Genomic DNA, 26,139 nt, shown 5'->3' with positions numbered 1-26,139 from the left:
ATGCTTTTGTGTTTGTGTTTTCCTATAATATTCAGGGGATCGGACGTTGTAGATAAGAGGTTCAGGTAAAAGCCCCTAAAAGCTCCACGCCACTTAAGCTCCATGGCAACCAATACAAGTACCAGTTATTACTCCATACCCCTCCAGCTCCCTCACATGTACCCTTCCTCACCAGCATCGTCGCTCCCAGCCTCTCTCTCCTCCTCGTAGCTTTCCTTTTTGCATGTGCATCGATTGTGTCCGAGCATGTGCGCGTGCACCTGCATGTGAGTCAGCTGCATCCTCAGCACCTGGGACATTACTTCCAGCCTCCGCACGGGAAGCTTCACTGACGCTGTGAGTTCAACAGCTGTGATGATGCTTTTAGTTATTTTCACTGTTTTAATGTTAAATGTTTCTGTTTTATTGGAAGATAATTTAAGAAACTATTTGACTGTGTGTTCATTTTTATGTTTTATACACGATTTTATGTTTTTCATGGTGATATTTTGCATCAGTACTGTTCTGTTGTGACCAGTTTTTTTGTTTTTTTGCTGTAAAACTTGCTTTTTTTGGTCTCCTTGTGTTATAACTATCATGATTTTATAAGCTCTGCAGAAATACCCTGGTGGTTCCCAGGTTTGTCAGGACTCCAACGCAGAATATCTGTGGGTGTGTAAGAGAGGAGAGGGAGGCCAACATGGGTTCCAGCTCTTCCTCCTATGCCCCCAAAACTATTTACCTGGATGTGGATGGAAAGGTGCAGAAGGTGGGTCTAATTTTAAATATTTACATTATCAATATTACAGATACATTTTCCATTGGTTGAACTCAAACCTTTACCCCTTTTCAGTGACTCAGTTTTTTATTATTCTATCTATTTTAGGATAATAATTAGAACTTCACAATAGGTTTCATTGTAAAAACAGCCGTCGATAACTATTGCAGTTAAATGATTCCATTTATAATTCACCTCCTAAGCTTTCATACAGACAAATTCCCAGTGGATACACTTCAGCTGAGGAGGAGCTAAAATTAGAGAGTGGTGCTCATCAGTTTGCCTCACAGGTGTTAATGACAGACCCAAACACCTGTTTGTGAATCACTCACAAACCTTCATTAATGTTTGATGTTGTACACAGAACACAATATGGATTTACATCTATGTATTTAATTACATTAACATTTCAATAAGCAGGAATTGAGTTAATAATGGATGGCGATGTAGAAAAGAAAAAAAAGCACAGATTTTCTTCAGATTTTTTAATCATAACAACAGCAGCTGCCATGACAAATGCTTTCAGTACTGAACACACTGAGATTTGCTGATCTGGTGATGTAGAGTTCTTCAAGCAGCGAGAACTGGCGATGACATGTCTATTCAAAAGCCCCAAACGCACAGCCTGAGGCTGATTGTTTGTCTGCTACATCTGCTCACTTGAGATTACATGGAGAGATGCGCACACTTTTAACCACGTCTCTAAACAGATTTTGTAAACTTGGTGCTTGCATTTTACGCTTAAGTTTCATGAACTGAGCAAATTTATTTATGCAATTTGAGATCAATAAAACCATAAACTTTAGCCACCTTTTTAATCAACTAATTAATTTCTTAATTGTTCCCTGGTGTTTTTGACTTGGCCTTATTTAACTATTAAAAATAACTGACTCTTACCTTATGTCCCCAGGTGATGACACAGACACTCTAAAGCCTCAAGCTTCAACTGTTTGTGTGAATGTGTACCTGATACAAAAATGGCAGCACTTTTTTTTTAATGTTTGCTTTTGAGAAGACTCATTTTACATGACTATAACTGACAACTAATTTATTTGATCAATATCTGAATATGAGAATAAGATGTGTATCTGAAAAAAGAAACCAAAGCAGGAGCTGTGTTTACATCACAGGTGGTGTTCAGCTGCCATTGCAGCCCATGTGACATCAAGGAACTTCTGTGTTCATCATCTAACATTCCCAGGTTTGTTGTTTAGTTTTACTAAAGTTACAGAGGTTAAATTCAAAAACAGCTTTATTGCTGAGCTTTCTCAGAACACACCTAAAGCTTCATTTAATTCAACACAGGGAAAACACACACAGGGAGACTCAGACAGAATATACACACAGAGGATAACGAGGGAAGGCCACAGGCGGGAACACAGCTGACACTAATCATAGACTAATGAGACCAGGGACGCAAAACTGAACACACTACAAAGGAGGCAGGAGACTATCAAAATAAAACAGGAAATAACACACACTGAGACCTAGACTGAGATATGTGAACTTGACACAGGGACTGGCCCACTGAAAAGTTACCATGAAAGGATAAGGAAACCAGTTAGGAGACAGAGAGACCAGACAGACACTGGACAAAGGATAATAAAACACGGAGACTAAACAGACTACAGCAGGAGACGCTGATGACGAGACGGAGACGAGACCAGCAACAGACTGGACCTGAAAGGGAACTTAACGTAACAAAACAAGAACCATGAACTAGAAATAACAAACTCAGATGCACCAGAGAAAACAAAACTCAAGACTAATGAAGAACTAGAATATTAAAATCTCTTAAATCCAAAAGAATAAATCACAAGACCACAATAAATGTAAAAACTGGGTCGAAGACCAGGAACATGACTGTCAAAATATGTCACAATTATGCTTTTTAACAGCAAATAATACAAATATTAATACAATTAGTATATGTGTCTTACAAAAGGTTCAAGGTTAAACTTATTTCCACAACTGACACACAAAAACTAAATAAATAAAGATTAATTTTTAAAAGATTTTATACATATACAGGGCTTAACAAACTTATTAGAGCTTCACCCAATGTAAGAAGTGACCATTATCAAATTCATTTTTATATTTCTGTAATGCTTAAGCCATCAATATATGCCAGACTCTTTAATCTAAATTATATTCATAATGCAAACTTTGATTGTTGTCCATGAATTTTCAAATGTAATGTTTACAACAAAGCAGAAAAAATCAGTCTAGAGTGTTGAATCAAATTCCGGTATAAAAACATGGAATAGGCTTGTTACTTGCCTTATAGATTGCATAATCTTGAGGTTTAAACAAGGTTTTGGCAAATTTTAAAATTGTGTTTCCTTGTTTTATAACAGGAGGATAATAAACAATTAAGTATGTGAATTGTAAAAAGTTAAGGGCAGATGTTTTAACTCTCCCTTTCTTTTCCTCATCTTGCGACAGGAACACTGCCGTTATGATGGTGAATCCAGAGGGTGCCTTGGTCTCCATCGATCCAACCATGCCTACCAACTCTCCAAAGTATTGTTAAAGCATTGTTAGACATTGGGATATAATTACTTTTGGGAAAGTAGCAGAGTAATCACAATCATTATCATCATCACATCTATTAACTAGCTGCAAAGAAGCTTTCAATAATAACCAGATAATAGTTGCTTCTCAAATTTGCATGAAGCAGTGTTTGTAAAACTGAAAAAGGTCTTAAAACTTTAAGGGAAAAAAAATAATAATAATTGTACATCTGATTTCCTCACAGCTTTTTGTACAAAGTTGTTCCACTGTCTACTGCTCAGCTCGGAGGTAAAGTGTTACAACAGCTCAGTGTAATGTACACTGAAACATCACATGTTTTTCAAAGTAATCACTATAACAGAAAGTAATCAATACCCAAATCTGACAACATAATCGCTTATTGAGACTATGCTGATGTCTGCAGAGAAGGAGGACATGTTTCAGAACGTGCTGTCCCAAGTCGCTGAGCAGTTCAGCAGGTAATGTCTTTATCTTATACAGTTTCACACATACCTAACCAGTGTTGATCAAGTCACTTGAAAAAAGTAATTAGTAATTACTAATTACTGATTACTGATTACTTCTCCAAGAAAGTAATCCTGTTACTTTACAGATTACTTATTTTATTGTGTTTATTTTTATTTTTTTGTGTTTACACTCACTCTTTCAAATAGATGCAAGTAAAACACAGCAAAAAATAAATAAAATAAATGATTCAGCAGCACAAAGTCCTGTTGCTCTTACATCTATTTTCACCTGTTTAGCAGTAGTGGGGCTGATGGAGGTTTGCCAGTCCCACAGGGGTCATGTCAGTGGGGGGATCCGGGGGTTTCTCTGTGAATTTCATATTCCCGTGGCAGCGTGCTAGGAGCTTGCTCAGATTTGAAGTTTACGGAGTCAAACTCAAAGTAATGTCAGTACTTCCAAGCTTTAAACGCGGCATGGTCGTACTCTCTCCCACACTCCATATTATCCATTGCTGATCTACAGACGTCTGTTGCAGCCACAGACGTCGCACGCTTGTACATCATTGTCATGAGACACTCACAAACAATCACGGTTTAGTAACGCAGTGTGCTTACGGGAAAGTAACAGTAATCTAATTACTTTTTTGCAATAGTAATCCCTTACTTTACTCATTACTTGAAAAAACTAATCAGATTACTGCCCATATGTGTACCTAACACACATATCTGATACTGCAGTATTTCACTGACAAATGTTCAGGCCTTAGAGGCAAGTTCAGTCAGTTAGTAAAAAGAAAAATACAGTTTAGTCAGGACCAATACAGTCATAACAATATTGTCAGTTCCAGTAATTATGCACACAAATCAGCAGCAAGATCCATGGTGCATAACAAAGCAGGCATCAGTGACAGCAGATATCACACTGATAGTCAGAAATTGCATGAAGAGGAAGAACTAGGGTGGAAGCTGGTTGCAAAGCAGATCGTAGATATGCAAACTGTAGGCACACTAAAGCAGCTTAAACAATGTGCTCTATATACCGATTTGCCGACAGGATACATATATAGGCTGTGTCGTCAGCTGATGTTGGCTGGTTTTCTTTATTTTTTTGTTCGATTGCACCACTTGAAATTCTCCATAAAATTCTCATATTGTCATTTGCCTTTTCCTCACAGAGCCTTTCGCATCAATGAGTTAAAGACTGAGGTCACCAACAGGATAGCCATGTTGGAAAAGAGGGTAGAGTGTGAGTGGTCTATTTAATACAACTAGTAATACGTTCATGTTATAGTATTGCTGTATGTTGGCTATGAAATTAAAACGATAAAATGCTTTTATAAGGTGTTGTAAGTACTTAAAGGTAAAATTGCTAGTCAACATGAAGACATTATATCATGTATGATTCAAGTTTTTATGATGTAATTATTATTGTTCTGAAATAAATGTCATATAATGCTTTCAATAGGTGTTTGTGCTTTAACAGATAATTTTAGCATGTTCCTAGGTGGTTGCTAGGCAACCTGATGAAATCATAATATCCGACATAGATAAGAACCTTAAGGAGCCTAAGATGTACTCATGTGCCAAGGTTGGTTGCTCAACTCCTGAGCATGTAGGTACTTGACAGTCAAAGAAACAAGTAGACAATCAAGCAAAGATTTTGTGTATTAAAGGAAGATACAGCTGAGAGGATCTGAAAGGAAACATCATTTGGATTGATTATAACCTGCAATATTCCAGAGGAAACACATTCCTTAAGAAAATATTACTCTTCTTGTTCTAGTGGAGGGCTTGAAAGTAGTGGAGATTGAGAAGTGTAAAAATGAACTGAAGAAGCTTCGAGACGAAATGACTTCAAGAGGTGGTGGCAGGTGAAGACAAGTCTGATATAAAGCCTACAGTTTCAAAAGTAATATCAAAAGTTAGTAAAAGGCAATACGTCTCAAATTGTTTTCCTTCTTATCTTAGGGTAAACTGTCCATGTAAGTACAACTTCTCAGATGATGGGAAGAAAGTCACTCCAAGACGAGATGTCCCCAGTTACCCAAAGGTGTCTTACCTATGATAAATGTTTTCTTCGCTGTTAGACAAAGCACCCTTCTTAAGATATAATGGGTCTTTGATGATCTGATGGCTTTACTTGCTTGGCCGTTGCAGTACACGCTGTCTCAGGAGACTATTGAGGCGCTGAAGAAGCCAACATTTGATGTATGGCACTGGGAACACAACGAGGTTTGTCAGTTTCCTTCAACCATTTCCACTGTGTCATCCAAATGATTGATGTTTGACTTCTTTTCTCTTTTTTATTGCTGTAGATGCTGAGCTGTTTGGAGTACATGTACCATGACTTGGGACTGGTGAAGGAATTCAATATGAACCCCATCACCCTGAAACGCTGGCTGGTAATAAAGGACAACAGGGGTATACTGGGTTATACTGAATAACGCAGAGAGTTCAAACACAGATTGAAAAAAGAATCTTTAAAGGGCACAACATATAAAATGCTTTTATTTCAAGACTCTGCTGTGAGCACAATGAATGAATAATTTTCTGCCTTTCAGCTGGCAGTTCAGGAGAACTACCGTAACAACCCTTTCCACAACTTTCGTCACTGCTTCTGTGTTAGTCAGATGATGTATGGCATGATTCATCTCTGCAATCTGCAGGTATAGTGTAGTTTGGGGGTGTGGATGTGTATATGCGCTCATGCATTTCAAGTGTATAATTTGACTGACTTTTCCAGCATTTATGCCATTTTTGCAAAATAAAGATCCTTTTTATGATAATGATCATTTACATTTCGTAACAAACCCTTTCATTTACACTGCTGACCAGGAGAAGCTGACGCTCACAGATATGGGCATTTTAATGACAGCTGCAGTGTGTCACGACCTGGACCACCCGGGCTACAACAACACGTAAGATTCGCTATTCTCTCTGTAGGGGGTGTTGACTGATAGAGCTGCACATACCTGTTGACCCCCGGTATATTTTGACATCATCTGCAAAACACTTGTTGATGAACTGTGAAACTAGTTCTGCATGGAGAGAACTCGGGTATGTAAACATGGCAATTCATTTTTATCATATTTGTTTTGGGCTGTGGATTTCAGGCAGGCGAGAATATCTCTTATCAGAGAAACTTCATGAGAATATCCTATCCATCCATCTTGAGTCCATCCATTCAACAATGTCTTCCATCTATCAGGTACCAAATCAATGCTCGCACAGAGCTGGCAGTGCGCTACAACGACATCTCTCCGCTGGAGAACCATCACTGTGCCGTGGCTTTCCAGATCCTCTCTCTTCCCGAGTGCAATATCTTTGCAAATGTAGATCCCGAAGCTTTCAAACAGATCCGAAAGGTTAGACGTGCATTCAAAACTATTACTAGTACAAATATATATTTATGACAAGCATGCCATTTCATTTCAATTCCTACAAACTTGTCACATATTTTCATGTTTCATGTATAAGCAGATGTCAAGTTTACTTTGACTTTGCTCTTATGCTTCCAGGCAATTATCGCCCTCATTCTGGCCACCGATATGGCCAGACACGGAGAGATACTAGAGTCTTTTAAGCAAAAAGTGGACAACTTTGACTTCACCAATGAAGAGCATGTGACATGTGTACGTAGCCTGTGCATCATGGAGGTCATGTTGCAACTCTACCTGACATAGGCTGTTTCTTTTACTGTGCTTAACAGATGTGACCTCAGAACAAACAGACTCATCGATTGTGCTGTAATTTGCAGAAGTGAAACGGATTGTATTAGTGTAACTGGGAAATTGGTTACAGAAATACAGTGAATGCTGTAAAACAAAAGTTTGCTTTTTACTGTGGTCACGAAGAGGCATCTTTATTCACAGTTTGTGTGTGTTGTGCATGTGTTTCTACAAGTGTATGTTTGTTTTTTCAGCTGAAGATGGTTCTGATCAAGTGCTGTGATATTTCCAACGAGGTGAGGCCAACTGAGGTTGCTGAGCCATGGGTGGACTGTCTACTTGAGGAGTACTTTATGCAGGTGACGCCAACCAAAGCACTGATGTTCATCAGTAAATCTGTGATCTAATAATGCCAAATTAAACTAAAGACTGAATACACTGAACTTAATAACAATACTTTCACTAATTTGTTTTCCAGAGTGACAGGGAGAAATCTGAGGGTCTCCCCGTCGCTCCCTTCATGGACAGGGATAAAGTTACCAAACCCACAGCTCAAATTGGATTCATCAAGTTTGTCCTTATCCCAATGTTTGAGACTGTCATGAAGGTATAACTCTGTCTTTCCAGCTATGTGCAGATGTGCAAAAGTACTGTACAAAAGTATGATGAGGTTTCAGTGAACAGTAGATCGATCAACTGAGGGACCAGACATATCTCTTAGGTCTTGGCATTCAGATACTGTTCAGCTACTGTAGTTTGTTAGGCCTGTCTCTTCTTTTGTCCTCCACTTGTCCAGTTTCTATTGCTCAAGATCACTTACAAAATTCACTAGAAAATCTGGCACCTAGGAAGCAAATTATAAAGAAATAACAGCTGGCTCTTTGGCATAGTACTGTAAACAGATTATGTTAAATTTATACTGTGATATTTTCTACTAGCTTTTCCCTCAGATTGAAGAATTAATGGTTCAGCCTTTGAGAGACTCTCGTGACCACTATGAGGAACTGAAGCAGATTGATGATGCTATGACAGAGGTAAAACCTATTCTAGCTCTTTCTCTGACCTGACATTAACGTAGCAGCTAGCTAATGTGGCTATTTTGTGTGTTTATCACGATAGTGAATGAAATCAACAGTTTATAACACTGGGGACAATGAAAGTTGTGCTTTGGGAAAGTGATCTAATTTTCTTTCTAGTTTAAATTTAGATAGGTAGCTAAATTTCGTTCTTTTCAGTACATTTATTACAGCTAGCATACAGAAACACTAGCAGCCAGAAACAGCTAGCTTGCCTCTGTTAGCTGGTTACACCTGCCTACCTGAAAGCTCACCTTATACTTTAGCTTTACCTTATATGGTTTATTTCTGAAACCATACAAAACAATGCCATCCTACTCTCAGTGGCCACTTTATTAGGTATACTCTGGTATTACCAGGTTGAGCCTCCTTTTGCCTACAAAACTGCCTTACATTCAACAAGGTACTGGAAACAATTCTTATGACATCGTATGACATTTCTTTTTTCATGTGCATATTCATGACACACTTCTCAAATACTCAGGCTGTTCTGACACCAACAACAGTGACACATTCAAATTCACATAAATCACCTTTGTTACTTATTGTGATGCTTGGTTTAAACTTCAGAATGTCATTTTCACCGCATCTACATGCCTAAATGCATTGTGTTACAGCCCTCTGATTGGCAGATTAGATATTTGTGTTAATGAGCAGTTGAACAGGTGTACCCACCAAAGTAGCCAGTGAGTGTATTTCTTCACTTCAGCCCTTACAGGCAAGTCAAATCAAATCATTTTTGTACATACTGCAACAGTATTTAGCCTTTGCATCAGTATCTACACGTAGACTGTTGAGGAAATCAACAGAGAAGTTGCTGAGTCTTCCTAAATAATGCTTTATTCTTGCGGTTTCGATCATAATGTTAGAATTGTATTGTTATCATCTTTTTTATAAGCAAAACTTCATATTGTGAATGCAGCGTGATGCAGCGTGCAAGACTGGGAATAATACCAGTTCAGCATGTACTTGTCAAGCAATTAAAATTAACTAATGTTGCCATAACAAATTAGAGCTGGGTAAATTGGTAGGAATATCAAAATATGAGATATTCCTCTCGCAGGAAGAAAAATGAAAACTGGTAAACAAATTCACGTTGACGTCCACAGTGCCATTTAAGCTTTCCATGGGAACTACCGATCACTGCCAGTTATCAGTTATGCAATGTGTTTCACACGGGTGTTGCCTCAATTACACACACACATGCACACACACACACACACACAAATGCCTGCAGTAAGCCTACATTCATACACACACTAAAGAACTAAATGCTAACATAAAGGTGTGTCTTTTGTTCAATGAGGCACAGAAGAAAAAAACTGAAAATATGTCATTAGGCGGGAGGAAGAAATAAGCTCTGCAGTGAGTGAGTACAGTGGTATGTGTGTGAGTAAAACAACCGAGTCCTTGATTGTGCTTTAGTTCAGTGTTAGTTTCATGAGTGCTCTCTGTCTCTGCCTCTCTCCACAACTTGTCTCTAAACTGAACTCTATCTGTAAAAGGTGACCTTTAGAAATGTGCAAGATTTTCATCACTTTGGATTCAGCACGCACTTGATGTCAATGTACACTTAAATTAATTTATATTTAATTATGTATGGAAAAAGTGTGAAGCTCTTGACTGAACAATATTAGAACAGATTACAAATTATAAAGAAAACTGAGCAGGAAGGAAAAAATTGCAAAATTCATAAAATGGTCCATTTAAATTTAAGGCTTGCATATAAATATATTTTTTCCATGGCTCAGATGATGAAAACAAACTGTTGAAATTGTTGCTCGTCTACAGTGACAACAAACAACAGTTTCTGCTCATGAGCTAAAACTTTAAACTTCTTTTTCTTCATCTCACATTGAGGTTTTTCACAGAAAAAGAACAAAGACTCTGAGTAAGTTTTGACTTTCCACAAAAGGAAGTCAATTTCTCACTCAAAGCTCTAAGACAACTTCTATCCGACTGACTTTTTCTGTGGTGGGTGATTGCATCCAGAATGAGTTTCTAACGAGTTCTTGTTAAAATCTAGTTTTTAGTTTCCGTTTTGGCGCTTTAGGTCCAGCTGCCTCTCTCTACCTAATTACAGCCATTATTTCATTCCAGGGATCATCTTTTATGATCACATTCAGGACAGACTTAAAAAAGTGTGAGTGAGGCTCCAGTGAAGACATCCAGCACTACGTTCCGAAGATGGCAGATGGCAAAGAAAAAAGGGACACTGCTTCGTTACACTCTGGACTAAAATAGGCATCAAGGTGGCATATCTTGAACTTTGACTTCTGCACTGGAGGTTAAAGAGCGGGACCTGCTGATGTTTTTGTATATTTATGGACTTTATGTTGCTGGCCCTAGTCATTTTCATAGTCTGATCATTTTGAACAATTTCTCCAAAGGCAAGCTTAAAGCATTATTTTAAGATTCATTTTGAAGTATTTTACCAATAATTTTTTTCACCAGAATAAAAATGGGGTTTTTTTCCCCTAAATTCTGGAGTAGGAAAAAAAAAGCACCAAAGTGAGATTTTCTGTGTTTTCCTAACAATTTTAATGAAATAAATTCATATAGGGGCATGGAGTGTCCAGTGTTTTTCCCTAATTGTTTACATATATAGCACCAAATCACAACAACAACAGCAATGCGCTTTTGCATTGTAAGTTAAAAGTCCTTCAATAATACAGAGAAAATCCCAACAATCAGATGACCTCCTAACAGCAAATATTTGATGATAGTGGGAAGGAAAAACTCAAACTCCCTTTTAACAGGAAGAAACCTGATCCAGGAAGAATGAGGATCAGGGAGGGGCGGCCATCTGCTGTGATCAGTGTGGGAAGGAAGACAGGATAAGACACACTGTGGAAGAGAGCAAGAGATTGATAATAACTAATGATTAATTACAGAGTAAATGTATAAACACAAAGTGAGTGAAAAAGAAACAGTGCATCATGGGAAACCTCCAGCAACCTAACTGTAACTAAGAGAGGATTCAGGGTCACCTGATCCAGCTCTAACTATATGCTTTATCAAAAGAGACATTTTAAGACTAATCTTGAAAGTAGTTAACGTGGTGTTTCGGGTGTCTGCTTCTCAAATCCAAACGGGAAGCTGGTTCCACAGAAATCCATGAGTTGGATTTTGGTATGCAATATGTGAAAATATCTGCTATAATACGGTTTTTATGACTTGAAAGGGCAGATAAATGAAGATGGAATTTTATTTATTTATTTATTTGCAACATTACTGCAAATTAAATACACTTCATGCACAAGGACAGTAACATACTGAATTAAGTTCATATTTCAGTAACTATGGTCAAGAATGCAAATCCAAACTTTCTCACAAAGTCAGCTAATAAATAACATGACATGATAACATTTTTCCTAACTTCTAAGCCCGCTTAGTTTTTAAATATTCTCACATTAAAGAAGTTATACATAGTTATAAATCAAAGGCTTCTGCGACACCTATCCCTGAATTATTCCTGTTGTTTCATGAAGCTCTGTGCAGATGTTCAACTTGTCCTCTCTGCCCATCATCCAGATTGAGTGATATTTTATTGCCACATTTTAGACTCGGGGACTAAAATACAGTCGATGTGTGTTGAAATATGACTAATTTTGGAGTTGTGTACGACCCAAAGGTGCCAATTACCTCAGCCCAATTCACGCCCTCTCTCTCCACAGTTTTCCTTCGAGCCATATCAAATCGTGGTGGTTTTGCTCTACCTGCTCTTTTTTTTAAAAACTTTTTTTAGGGTACTATGTTGCCAGTCACTCGATTTTATGCCTCACCTGCAGGTTTTATTTGACACATACTGAATACCACCTACATAGCTTTGATGAAATCACATAAATAAAACAGAGAAACTCGCAGCATCACTCACCAAAGAAATTATTTATACCGCATGGTTTTTTTAGGTTTGTTTGTGCTGTTTATAAGAAATGTCAGGCTACCAGTGTATACCTGAACTTAATTAATGTCCATTCAGCAATTTATTGACAACTAATTGGCGAGTGCTTTTTGGATTAATCTAATCTTTTGCGTGCAGTCCAAAGGAGCTGATGATCTCAAACAGTAGAACAGATGTGTTACTGCTGGCATGAGAGAAAGCAGGTAAATGATTTGGGGATGTGTCTCATTTGAATGAGTGTAATTGCCCCTCTACATTCTCCATGTAGCGTGACAGAGTGTATTGACTCAGGCTGTCTTATCATGAAAGGATTGTGCACTGCACTCTCCTGCATTGCCTCTGATTGAACCACAGCGAGCAATAAATAAAAGGAGTGCCTGTCTGACACGTTCAGACAGTGTGCAATACTTTTTCTATTATTATTGTTAGTTTCTCAGTCTCTTCCTTTCTTATAACAACTGAATGCAAAAGTTTTGCTAAAATCTATATTTTTCCCATAAGTGACTGACGACATAGTTGAACCTGAACCAAATCTACTGAGCTTGTCATTCAGTACACTATTAGATGTTTCCATGACTTCAGTGCTAATTAATGTAACTGATATCTAAAAGCCTTTATACATTTTCTGTGCCTGGAGGCTGGGCGTTACATCGTGTTTAAGTCTCACAGTACTTGAATGGGCCTTTTTGTTGATGTGAAAGTAAATACTGTGTCTATTTCTAAAACACCTCGAACGAAATCAAATGAGCAAATGTTTAACTAATCTTTCACTGCGCTTGCACAATATTGTTTCCTTTAGTCCAGCCTTTCCTGCAATATTGATTCTTCTTTTCTTCTTCTTCAGATTTTTCTTCAGGTCCTCATCTTTTCCTCAGATTCTTCTTTTTCAGCTGCTTCTTCTGATTCTGCTTCTTGATTTCTCCTTTTCCAGATTCTTTTTCTTTTTCTTTGCGATTCTTGTTCCTTGTTGCGTCTTTTTTGGATTCTTCTTTGGTCTTCTTCCTCATCTTCAGGAATTTCTTCTGTTTTAGATCTTCTTCCACAGAATCTTCTTCTTCATCTTCAGATTTTATCTTCAGTCTTTGTAAGATTTTTCTTTTTTGGATATTTTGAAGATTCTTCATCTTCTTCCATCTCAGCCTTCCTTCTCTAAATTTGGTTCCAAACTCCTCAACCCGAGCTCATATATTCATTTCTAATTCTGCCCCTCCTGGTCACTCAGAACAAAAATTTTAACGTCTAGTTTTGCCACTTCCTGGACAGCCTCCAATCTTTTTGTCAGCTCAACTGTCTCCAAACCATATGTCATAGCAAGTCTCACTAACATCTTGCAAACCTTCCCTTTCACTTTCACTGTCTTTCTTTCCTTGGTAGACAATTTGTACCAGTTTTCAGTGAAATTAGCATAATTTCTGTTTTCTACCAGTTTCTTCACATCAAGGAGTGACTCATCCAGTCAGTTTGTGATTTAATCCATTTGAGTCAATGTTGGTTCCTCCACCTGGGGGTGCCAATGGTGCCAAATCTTGAAATACTACATACAGTGGCTTTAATTTTCATTATCTATAGCTGTCTTTCCTTCTGATGTTCCTGAAAGCACTGGTAAATTATTTCCAGCTGTTATGCACCACAGACTGAATTCAGTTTTGCATTGTGCTTGTTTTTGTAAATCAGTGCAACCGTATCTGAGATAAGGTTATGAGCTGAAAAGTTAGCATTTCCCGCAGCTTGATCTCCAAATCATGGATCACAGCTGCTCTGGTGGTCTCACAAATCCTGATCTCTTAGTAAAGGGAAAGTTCAGGAGAAACCAAAAGGTAATTTGATCCAGTTTAAGGTTTCTGGGCTAGTTTTATCACCACATATCAGATCAAAGACCATGTTAGAAAAAAGTATGAAGGAATGTTGATTAGAATTGATAAAAGATTTATTTTGTGAGGCAGCACAGAGCAGAGTGAAATCACGTTTGTTGTGGTAGCAGGGTTATTGCGCCCTCGGGGTATTTTTACTGTGTGATTAGCCTGCTTTGACTTGTTAATAATGGAAATAGAAATGGATGCAGACTGATCAGAAAACTTTGCCTTGTTCATTACTATAAGGGCTTCAAGAGGCTCCAAAAGAGCTCTTTAAGTTGCATGTTTGTTCTGTGAGATACTCATAAAGGAGACAGATTTACAGATGCAGTGTGTCATCCTCAGTTTTGTGTCATCCTTTTCTTACTCACTACTTTCCCAAGTCAATACTCCGTGGAAAATTCCTCCCAGCTTGCACTCATCCAGGGGTTAAGGTAAGGGCATTTCTGTGTGGATGTGTGTTTGGGAGTGAAGCCTTGAAGCAGGAAGCCAATGATCCACCACACAGTTTCATGGAAAACACTAATACAAAACTGGTTTGCATGGAATTATTTTTTTTTAATGCCACCTGGCTTTTTTTCTTTCCTTACTGCCCCATTTATCCATTCTTCACTGTGCAGTTCCAGGTTGTCGGGCAATTTGAAAATAATGTGAAGAAGGTCAGTGTGTGACCGGACAACAAGGCAGCTCAGACTTGTTTTTTGAGCACACACATCCAGACAGTTAAAACATCATGGCAGTCCCATTCCTCTGACTCCCACATTCACAAGAACGCCAAGCTCCTTGCTTGACCACTGGACTGGAGGAGACAAGCTAGATTTACTGAAGACAGTTACATCCCTTCCAATAATGCTATGCAGTCAAAGGTCAGGCGTGAAAGTCAGCCTTAAATTCTGGTCCTGCATTTTTGTGTTAGACACTGAACACTCTGTGGGAGAGTAAACAAAGAGCTGTGTCAGTCAGTGTAAATCTGGGCAAACAAAAAACAAAAAAAACCAGCCATGGTTGGAGGGAAATCTGCAAATCTGTTTTTTTTATTTAGTTTTCTCTCCTGTTCTTGTCTGATGACTTAGGTGTGTTTAAATACAGCACGATGTAATCAATTGCATAAAAACCTAAATAAACATCTACCAATGTTTTCCTTTTTTGTAATGCAAGATGAAAATGACTGCTTTGACATGTGTGTTATAATTTACAGATCATGGTGGCTCTTTAAAGGGATGAAATCTACACATGTAGAACTATACAACAACATTTTACTACTTTATGATTCACACAACTTTATTCCCACTCCTGGGTGGAGAAGCTGGCATCACCAGTATGGGAGAAACTTTTTTTTTTTTTCATTATTGAAAAACTCCTCTGCTATTTTCTCTCGAGCCATCCAGCGCTCTGATTAGATCTTCTGGCATGCAGGCTCTTGGCCCGGGGGAGTTAAAGGAATAACTTGATCCAAAACCTCACAGGTTAGCTTCTTTTACAAGCTACGACCTCACACATTCAGCCACAGGCCTCTGAGACACCTGCACTACATCCTGATAAAACAAGTCTTAAATGTAACTTTTCCATGAAGTGTTGTCTTCAGAAACTGAAAAAACAAAGAGTTGTTATTATTATTAATTTGCAGCTGCTGCATTACCAAAATGATTTCGAACTTGTGACTTTAGCAACAAAAGCAGACATTATTGGCATGTTACTCGTTTTTTATTGGCTGGTAAAATAAAAATTACAAATTATATAGAATGTGTAAAAAGATGTGATTATAGTACGTGAGGTCAGAAAACATACTTTTAACCAGCTGCTCTCCATTGGAGCTGCTTTCTCATGTGTCGCTGGGTCATTCATCATAATTTCACTTGTCAACGCCACTCCATGCAATTTATCTCTTTTAGGTCACTCCAGACTTTAACTATCAAAGGCAGCTTTAGCTTGAGTAAATATTGGAAGATCTGATTTCCAAAGAGCTGTGCACATAGAGGCTATCTCAACTCAAGTATCCATTTCCTTCATACCAGCATCGTTTGGTTTGCAGTCTCGGCTTTCTGGGCTCCCACATGCAGGCAAAACCTCACTGTTTCGCACAGAGTTCTTCTGTCTTGATACATGTTGTCAGAGATTGCATGGATTGCTTGTCTGTGTTTTTTCTTTTTTTGGGTCAGTGTTATGTAAGAATGTGAACTTTATACAGACTTTGGACCTTTGCATAGTTGCAAAGGTCATATGTGCAGAGCATCTACAAAATAAATACAGAGAATACAAAGAAATATTGCAGTCAGCATTTCATATGCATTACTGACAGAGGAGCAGTTGTTTTGAATTTCCAGACTTTTGTTTCTTTACTTTAATTAAAAGCTGGACGCAAAAAAAATAAAAGACATTGGAGTCATAAAAAACAGCTTTCATGTATTCTCACATTTACAATTTACAGTCCTCAAAAAATAGACATTTTACTGCCTGGTTGTTCTTCTTGGGAGGAGCACTTAAATTAATAGTTTCTCCCAGCAGTTACAGCCCCAGACAAACACAAATGAGAGGCGTGAATTCAAAAGCGCCAAGCAAAATAAACTGGTGTGATAATGTAATCATATTCATTGTTGTTGAATAATTGAAAAAAAAAATCCATTTATCAGCTGAAGTAGAACTGATTGGACAGGATTTTGTATTTTTGTTTATGTCCCACAAACAGTTTGTCAGTAAGTAGTAAGACCAGTCTGTCAGCTGACATTTGGAAACGCTAATCCCAGCAAATGAAAGAGTCTGACAGTTCTCTAAGGGAGAGAACTGGTGGGGGTACCAGTTTGTTTACAGCGCGATAATCTGGAGCAGGCATCTTGATTGTGTGCTGGCAGAACATCAGCGGCTGTGCCGTGACTGCGGGGCCACGCAGCAATTACACTGGCCTCTTATCTGTATGAATAGCAGGCCTGTTGCAGCAGAAAGCAGGCTTAATGAGAGATGAACATATGGAGCACGGTGACAATAAAAGGCCACCAGCCGGAAGTATCTTAAACTCCTGCATCAGTAATCTCAGCCTGGGTAATAGCCTGTGGCTATGGAAGTGGGTTAGGGCTTGGTTTAATTCTAATCACTATTAAAAAGATGATTTTCTACTTGTGTAAAGATGTTGTTCCAAAATATAGCCTGGTTCTTGATAGGCCTGTATCGTAGAAAACAATGCCGTATTCCACACTTCACAAAACTTCGCAAAAGTTTGCTTTGCGTTTGCCCTCAACTGCTTAATTTTCTTGGTTACATGGGGACAGATACAGGACAGTATCTATTATGAATCTATAATAAACAATATTATTGAGTATGGATACTCCATTTAGCCTGATTTTGAACTTTTCGAGAATTTAACTTCAGAGCTGCATGTTGTGATTGGACATTAAATGCACTTTCATGTACCCACATGAGGACAGAGCAGGAAATTCACACAACTCAGTATGTCCACCATGTGTCCACCCTCTCATGTACTAGTATTTCCAGTAGTGAGGACCCATCTATCTCCTGTTTTTTGCAATACATGTGAGAAGTGTGTGCAGCTTTTGGACTGTGTACCAACTTTGTTTTAATGACAACGCCTAAAGACTCGAGTCTTTTTGAAGCTGGTATCTTTCAAAAGCAGTATTATTGATATACTGAGACTGCACCAAAACAGTAAAGCTGGAACCAAAGATGCTGAAAGGCACCACAACACAGGACTGCCTCACTGATCAAATGCTCAAGTTTCTGTTGATTTCAGCTTTCAGTCAGTTTATGTTAGTTCTAAACCCACATTTGTTTCATGTTTCTCACGCAGCCTTTATGCTCTCATTCACATAATACTCAGTGTGACTTGCAGCCCACGATGTAGCTCAGTTCATTTCCCTGATTAGCAATGCTGGCTTAACTATCCTTTCTTTCAAAACTTTTAATAACCTTGGAAACACTGACAGGAGCTTCAGTAAAGAGAGGTTTAACCCTCTGACTGTTGATGAAAATATAAAGTTACTGCATGCTGGAGAATCTATGCCACTAAGTGACAGTGATTGATGCTTGTGTTTGATGTGCGTATGGCGTGATAATTGCGTTGCATGTCACGATTAGCAAGTTGGATTTTACTGAGTGGGCTCATTCAGAGTAGATTTACATGCCAATTTTACTTTCTATAAGAGATCCACCCAGCAAAATGGATGATGCATTGCTTCAATTTTTAGAGTATCAGGCATCAGAGTCAAATATTACAGACAGTCCTGAGTTTCTTCAGTGCTTTGCTGGTAGTATCTGTTGATACAATTCCAAAACACATTTAGCAGTTCAGATACAGCCAAATGAAGAAGAAGGTAGTGGTGTGCAGTCAATATGGTTTTCAACTGATTTTCAATATGGTATCAATACTGATACCAAAGAGCACATACCGAGCTTACAAACGCAGCTCATGTAATGAAGATCAATGTGTTGTGATTTAGGCAATGAATCATCATCAACTTGCAAATTCTGAACACATTTTAATGACAGCTTAATCAATGTGATTTGTACTTTTCATAATAATGAGTTATAAATAAATAAAACATATTATTCAGTGGAATATTCCGATACCAATACCAGCATTGGCACCAACTGATATCTGAATTGATCTTCCCACCTCTAGAAGAAGGAATTAAAATAAAGATTTCTGATAAGTGGATAATCCACTCTACACCCATCCCGCTAACATCGTTGTTCATATTATTTGGCTCATAGAAGGTGCATCAAAAGATCTAAGGTGATATTATGTTCATGTTGAAACAGTTAAATTTTTTGCTATATAGACTGCAAACCATTCTGTTTGAACCCCACTTTTACCCAGTGTGGCAACATTTGCCTAAAATTATGTTTAATTGCTCAGGAAACTGGGTTTACTGATTCATGCCTCTGCAAGCTTATTAAATACACCCCATTGTGAATTTTTGCTTCCACACTGAAGGCCAAAAGTTTCATGATTTAAATATCGAAGAGATCTGTGTTGTATCCTGAACAGATGTTCTCTGACTCATGTGAGTTGATGTGGGCTTTGACCAAATATCATCCACCGTGAAGTTCCCCACCAACAATATACACAGCTCTAAATTTTACAACTTTGCCTATAAGTTTCCTTAAAGTTAACTTTCAGCACTGTCATGATCTGAGCAGCCAGGAACACACAGGCACAAATATAATCTTCAAAAAAATGGGTTTTATTATACCCCAAAAAGGACAAGATGATTACAAAAATTCTAAATAACAAAAATGAACTTTTTAAGAACCAAGTGGGCCCATAAAAGAGGTTAACTTAACAGAACGCTACTCAAAAGTCACTTAACAAAAACATAACTCAACAAACTGACCTGCCCAAATGAGAAACAGCTCTAGTTATATAGCAAATGAACAAACCATTATATACACCAAAGGTGAAAACTAAAGAGATAACAGCTAACCATCATTCAAGAAGAACCCCATTCCCCCTACATGATCACAATAGATGGTCCAATCCACTTTATTGGCTTCTGCATTTAAACCAGCTCCACCCTCAGCCTCCTCTTTCAGCCAAACCAGGAAGGACTGGAGCGGAGGTCAGGTAACTCAGAAAGAGCAGAAATATAATTAATATAACATACCTATATAAAATAACAAACAATGCAAAGCAAAGTCTATGCCACCATTTGGGCTATAGCTTAGTGCTGTCATGCATTACAGGTAAACTCAAAATATCAAATTAGTTAACTTATGATCACAGAAGCTTTAGAGCATAACGTAAACATAAGACAAAAAGATCAAATGAATATTACCTAAGTATCTCAATTGTGTGGTTGCACGCAGCCATCACAAGCACCTTTCTGGCATCTGGTGTCTGTCAGAAAGGCGAGAGACAACATCTGCTTATGTCAACCCTTTATTACTATATGATGATTACAGAAGGAGAAACAAATCTGAACAAGGTTTGGATCCATGGTTTGGCAAACCCACTGTTGGGAAACTGCTTGCCGTAAGGTTAATTCCATATAAAGTTGGTTGCTTTTCTGTTTGTAATCGTTCGCCAGATGTGTACACAGATGTTAGAATGAAACACATTTCCTCCCCGGTTAACTAGGAGTGCATACAGTAGAGGCTCAAAGTATTTGTATTTGAATTTTCTGGAAACACAAAGAGCGGTAGCTCCACCTTTGCTGTTAGATCATAACAGCTTTAACCTGCCACAATGGGGAACGATAAATGATACGTTCCTACGCCTGTGTTTAAAGTGGGATTGTCTTTCATCTCCTGCTGGGACTCTGCCAGGAAAGATTCTCACTGTGAGGTTTAATGCTCCGAGCTATAAGCCCAAACATGTTTATTTATTTTTACAATTCAAAAGACCCTTCTCCCCCTCACCCCTGCTGTATCGCTCTCCTACCTCACCCGCCACCCCCTCTGTCATTAACTTTATGGGAATTTCCATGGAATTCTTTCTGAATATACAATGAGTGATTGTGTGGGGATGAGGAACCACATGCAAGGGTGTAATATCCTTCTCAGTAAGGCATGGGTTATGGGCCCCTGCTGATGATGACACGGGAACATCTGGATACCAGTGTGAGTGTGTAATGCTAAATAATGCAGCAGAATTAAACACCATCCAAACATTTGTGTACTCAAGATTATGTAACATTAAATGTAATCACATAATGAAATCAACTAATGTCTGTGCAAATTAACTTACTAGCAAACTCTCTCTTCTTCACCAAGTGTGAAGTGTTTTTAGTAGCACGTCGCTGAACCCTTACATACTGTTTATGCTTCATGCTTCGGCCAAGAAGGCTGACATTAATAAATGGAAGATTAATCCTTAACTAATGTTTCAGACAGCAGTGAGAGTGGATTTGGTTTTTAGGTTTTATAACACATTTTTTGGAAGACATGTAAACATAACAGGGACAAAGATTTAAATATTGTTTGTTGAAAGTGAAAATGGCACAAACATTGTGGAGCTGTTGGAATTTATTATATGACCACGTATAATTATTACACCCATTCAACACTGTCTTCATTGTTATTTAAATCATTGTTAAAAATCCTTATAACTACATTTATAATTATTGATAGTACTTGCCTATTGCAGACTGATTTGTGCATATAAAACAATTTGTGTGGGACTTTCATGTGTGTTTCCCACACTCACTAAAATAGCAGGTCAGGTGCCTTTATAATCTTATGGCCCTCCAGCTCCTCTTATGATCTCTGTGTTAATCTCAGTCAGTTTAATCTCAGAATAAATGGACTCTAATTTTGTTTATTTTCATACAAACTGTAGGTTTTTGCGTCTGCGTCAAAGCACCCTCTGACCTCTTTATGATCTCATTTCTTTATATACAGGGTATATGATCATTCTTGTGCTGTTTTACTATTTCACTGTTTCAACATTCCCCCATTATCCTTCAAACATCAGCATGTGTCTGATGTAGGAACACATATAGTTCTACCAGCATCAAGAAATGCACACATGCATCTAATATGATGCAGTAAAACGTCCGAAATAGTATAGTAGTGAAGCAGAAGTAATTATCATTATGAAATGGAAAAGTAAAACACAAGCACCACAGATTTCTCCTACAATACTTGAGCGTATGACTGGGAAGAAAAGCAGACTTAGTGTCACAAAGGCTCAAAAACAAAAGATAAACTTTTTTTCCAAGCTAGAAACAAAAATCCAAACAAGGAGAGTAAATTGAAACCAGAAACACAAAGGAAGCGGAGATGCATTCAAGGACCACAGCGGACAGACTGGCAAACAGGACTGTACGTACACAGCACACAGACAGGAGAACAGGACACAGGTGAGGGCAGCACACAGGAGGAAACAATTAAAAGCAGGTGGTAACAATCAGGGGAAGGTAAAAAAAAAAAAAAGCAAATAAAAGTAATTACCAAAATAAAGACACACATAGATGCACAAACACATAAACGAGGCAGAGGGAATACAAACACACCCCGTTTCTCATTTCCCAAATTACACATCCTGTCCTCAGCACCTCTGGTTTCTAAGTTATGAGTGGACAAAACAAGAAAGCAATTCAAAATGAGGAGACCAGGCTTCCTCGCTTTGAGTCAACTGCATCATAAATTATTTTTCTGTGACTGTAATGTATATAACAAAGTCATTACAAAACAATGTGAGATTTTGAAACCGTATATATCATTTCCTATATCCCTATATGTTGTCGATTCAATCAATGACAGTAGGAAATATATTTACAGCTCTATGTAGCATTATTATCACTTTTTAAGATTAATCGATTGATCTAAGCTTTGTGCCGATCCTTTTTATACAATGAATTTTAAAAACCTCTAAAGAATACACCTGCGCATCCTCAATTATAGCTCCTCTGGCAAGCCTCCTCTCTCTTCTGTCCTCCAGATGCATTTTAAGGAACTGAGAGGTTCAATGTGAGGAATGGAGGACATGCGTAGCCAGAGAAATTGGGATAGCCTAGGGAAACACCAGGGAAAATTTATCCAAACATCAACCAAAAACTAAACAATGTCACATAAACTGAAAGTCATTCAACTAAAAATGAGCTCAAGAACTCAAAATAAGAAGAATCCAAAAAGCATAACCAAACCCTGAGACCATAACATGTGCTGCAGATTCTTTGTAACTGAATACAGCTATTTATGAATATGTTGCCAGCTACCATCACTATTATTAGCATAATTTCTCTTCTTCTTTTCCCTTTTTTCTTTTCTTTTTTACATACAGCTCATTAAATTTCCCTTGTGTATAAAATGTGTTATATATAAAGCTCCGCTCTGCTTGCCTTTAGTTACATGTCTCCCCACCATTATCCAGCTCTTCTCTTCACTTCTTTCTGTTCCTCCATGCAAGCCTGTGCTCCAAAAAGGGTTACTGTGGCCCCAGAGCCCCACATGTGTAAGGAGATATCTTCAGCCAGCCTACAGCAGGGAGCTCGCCGAGCGACTGGTTGCTCCTCCAACACACAAAGCAGTGAGCGAGGGAGAGGGAAAAGAGAGAAGAAGGGAAGCAAAAATATGAAAATATCATCAGAGGACTGGGAAGCAGCTTCAGCTCCTGCAATCCTTGTGCAAATACAACACACTCTCATGAACACAAACACACATGCATACGCACAAACACTTCTGGCATCTGTCTCGGGGAGAGATCAAGTAGAGATCAACCACAGAGCTTGGCTCTCCCCCACCGGCTGTCCTCATTCTGCTGCACTACAGAGGGGAAACATCACCAGCTTGTTGGTCTGGGAGGCTGATTACCTCTGAATCCTTTGGTTGAGCAAGCCATAAATATTATGCTATTAGGGGCATAACTGCAAACCTGCATGGCAATCAACCAACAATTATTAAAAAAAAAGTGTCCATCAGGAGTGTTTTTTAACCTTTACTATAAAAGGCAAGTGATCCACATGAGTAATAAACTTCTATTCTAAGCCAGTACATTTATTAAAATGACAAATCTAATCAGTTGCAGAAGGATCGGCCCTCTTGTTATGCTCAGTTCAGTGGCAAAAATTGCTGTTTTGGTTAAAGGTGCAGTCTGGGTGGCACAAATCCCTCATCAAATGCCACCATTTCAAACCAACTTTGTGCAAGTCCATGCACGTGCAAACACATAAATGCACACACGCACAACTGGAGTGCAGCATTAGCACCTTGGGTCAAAGCTGAATACCTTACAAATAACAATTGGAGTTCATCAAAGAGTGGAAAGGCGGAAGAGCCAGTGTTGGTGGTTCTTTATGATTCTAAATTTTACGGCTCAGCGCGGCTTACTAAATCAGAGGTTTCCTTATTCCTTATTATTCCTTATTGTACATATTTTGATTTATTTGTGATCTGTTTTTCACTTATTGAGGCGAGATATCAGGATTACGTGAAACTCCGCGGCTCTGTTGCTGGAAAGAAAAAACATGCTTTTTCCTACATGCACATTACAAGGTGTGCACGTAGACTTGCACGAATGAACATAAAGACATGTGAGTTAAACATTGTTTTAAGATGCGTAAGTGTAATGCACACATACAAGTCCAATCACATTTTTTCAAGTGCTTTTCACTTTCGTTTATCTCTTCCCTTTACAGTAAATTAACCAAACAAAAGTAGCTCTCCTCTCAGTCGTTGCATGACAGGAACAGTGCTCGTGTAATTAACCGTAAACTGCTCGTTGTGACAGTGAATTATCACGGGGCAACGAAATTGCTGGTTAATCATAAACACTCTCTGTACACAGTCGTGTTTGCTTGCCTCTGCTCCAGCTTTAACCTCAAAGCTTTATTGTACTTTGGACAACTGCGTGTGCGTATGTGTGTGTAAATATGACGTGCAAGCACATGATTTTTAAACAAAACCCCAGAATTACTTTTCGTCCTAATTATTAAGTAAGAAGGGTGGAGGAAGCTTTACATGTTTGCTGACAGTGTAGTCGGGCAATCCCTACATCCCGTTGCCTTCTCTTAGCTTAAGCTAGCATGTGTTTGGACGCTCTAACTAAGATGTAGCAGGAGAATACTTGAGAACTAACCTCCATCACAAAGGGGTGTGTTTGCCTGACCTCCCCGTCCTCGACTCTGTGAGGGCCCAGGGCCCAGTTTGGTCTCTCCAGGCAAACCTAACAATGTTTGCTCTGCTTAATGGCTTCTCTGTTTGTTTTCCTCTTCACTGGAGCGACCATCTCTTGGTCACAGCAGCTTTAGTGTGCTGCCACGTTTGGGGTCACCAAACCGAGGCCTAGCCTAGCCCACCCAGAATGCAGCAGCCAATGGAGATATGAAAATTACTGCCTGGCTGTCAAACTTCCATCTGCAACACACACACACACATACAGTGGTAATCTACCATTTCATGTGGCGCTGCGATCTTGCTTCAGATAGTCGGCTTTTATCTGTTTGTCAGCTCTCACCTCGGGTTTGTCAAGCTTTCTCTTGAGGGCATCGTAAAATGAAATAACACACATAACAAGAATAAAGGAGTGACTGTCTTTTTTTCCTCCAACTGAAACCTGTGACTCAACTATATGTTGTCATCAAAGGCAGTGATTATCTCCAGATTTATTTTAGATGCTAGAGCCACTGGATTCATAAATACAAATGTCTCAGGGAGATTAGGCGGATGCATAAACAACTGAAAAACAAGAAAGTGAGCTGGAAAAACTATAACTATAGTGCTTATCCTTTGTATTGTGATGGATTCATGCAAAAAAAAAAAATTTATATTCTACGGAAGTTACATAAAAAATGGAGACTGACAACAAAATATCTGTTTTCCTCATACCTGGGGATAACTTTCAAAGATGTTTTAGAGCAGGGATGCCAAACTCATTTTGCACTGTGGATCACAGAGCTAGCTGTAAACAACTTTAACTACAAATTTAATCCCCAGGATACTTTAAAACAAAAAAAATGAAGTGTAATTTCAACAGTGTGTCTCAGTTTTTCTACATCATAATGAAACACTGCTGTAGTAAATGAAAGAAGTCTGTCAGAGTGACTCTTTGGCCATAAATTGTAAGAAATAAATGTGTAAAATGACAGAAAAGTTCTGACGGTCCAGTGATTGTAAAACGAAAACATTTCTGTCAGTTAACAGATATGTCAGGTGAAATCTTTATGAGTAGGAGAAGCTGCAAAAACTTGTGAAAATACAGTTTAAAATCCAAAATTTACACGCTCCTTCACAGTTTCCAAAGCTGCTCAGTGGACCAGTTTGAAATCTTTGGCTGGCCGATTTTGGCCCCCTGGCCTTATGTTTGACATCCCTGTTTTGGCGCATTTCCCTCCATAAGATACCACATCCGCACGCATCCTATTTACTCACATCACAGGGCTTTTAAACTTAAGATAATATCTTCTATGACTCCAACATTTTTAGCTGCTTGGTTATTGTTTGCTTTACGA

The 26,139-nt window shown here is 38.4% G+C and overlaps 1 protein-coding gene and 1 long non-coding RNA gene across 7 annotated transcripts; one reads left to right on the top strand and one right to left on the bottom strand.

Moving 5' to 3' along the window:
- The first annotated feature begins 112 nt into the window (after window positions 1-112).
- pde9ac (phosphodiesterase 9ac) lies at window positions 113-11,249 on the top strand. 6 transcript variants are annotated; one of them, XM_025898552.1, is made up of 20 exons: window positions 113-336; window positions 598-748; window positions 1,888-1,958; window positions 3,203-3,280; window positions 3,516-3,559; window positions 3,696-3,750; window positions 4,914-4,984; window positions 5,522-5,609; window positions 5,707-5,788; window positions 5,896-5,970; window positions 6,054-6,140; window positions 6,300-6,404; window positions 6,574-6,656; window positions 6,947-7,103; window positions 7,257-7,370; window positions 7,661-7,765; window positions 7,885-8,013; window positions 8,345-8,440; window positions 9,789-9,851; window positions 10,583-11,246. In XM_025898552.1, the coding sequence occupies exons 1-19, from the start codon at window positions 224-226 to the stop codon at window positions 9,837-9,839; spliced, it is 1,755 nt and encodes a 584-aa protein (XP_025754337.1). In that variant the 5' UTR covers window positions 113-223; the 3' UTR covers window positions 9,840-9,851; window positions 10,583-11,246. The 6 variants fall into 6 exon arrangements, with proteins under 6 accessions (XP_025754337.1, XP_025754338.1, XP_025754336.1 ...); XM_025898553.1 differs by having other exon boundaries at window positions 619-748; window positions 9,789-11,249; XM_025898551.1 differs by having other exon boundaries at window positions 9,789-11,249.
- A 3,628-nt stretch (window positions 11,250-14,877) lies between these two features.
- On the bottom strand, window positions 14,878-16,332 carry LOC112842111 (uncharacterized). Its single transcript, XR_003213755.1, has 2 exons — window positions 16,252-16,332; window positions 14,878-15,167 (listed from the first exon to the last, which is right to left on the bottom strand). It is a non-coding gene; the product is annotated as an uncharacterized LOC112842111 (long non-coding RNA).
- Window positions 16,333-26,139: the final 9,807 nt, after the last annotated feature.

This window comes from Oreochromis niloticus, linkage group LG14 (genome assembly GCF_001858045.2).
Source record: "Oreochromis niloticus isolate F11D_XX linkage group LG14, O_niloticus_UMD_NMBU, whole genome shotgun sequence".
NCBI lineage: Eukaryota > Metazoa > Chordata > Actinopteri > Cichliformes > Cichlidae > Oreochromis > Oreochromis niloticus.
This window is presented reverse-complemented; position numbering and strand designations above follow the sequence as displayed.

Excerpts from the sequence above, each read along its gene's own strand:
- pde9ac (XM_025898551.1), top strand. The coding sequence starts at position 224 with ATGTGCATCGATTGTGTCCGAGCATGTGCGCGTGCACCTGCATGTGAG. Across the intron at positions 337-597 it reads CGGGAAGCTTCACTGACGCT|AAATACCCTGGTGGTTCCCA; the intron begins GTGAGTTCAACA and ends TAAGCTCTGCAG. Across the intron at positions 7,104-7,256 it reads CTTTCAAACAGATCCGAAAG|GCAATTATCGCCCTCATTCT; the intron begins GTTAGACGTGCA and ends TTATGCTTCCAG.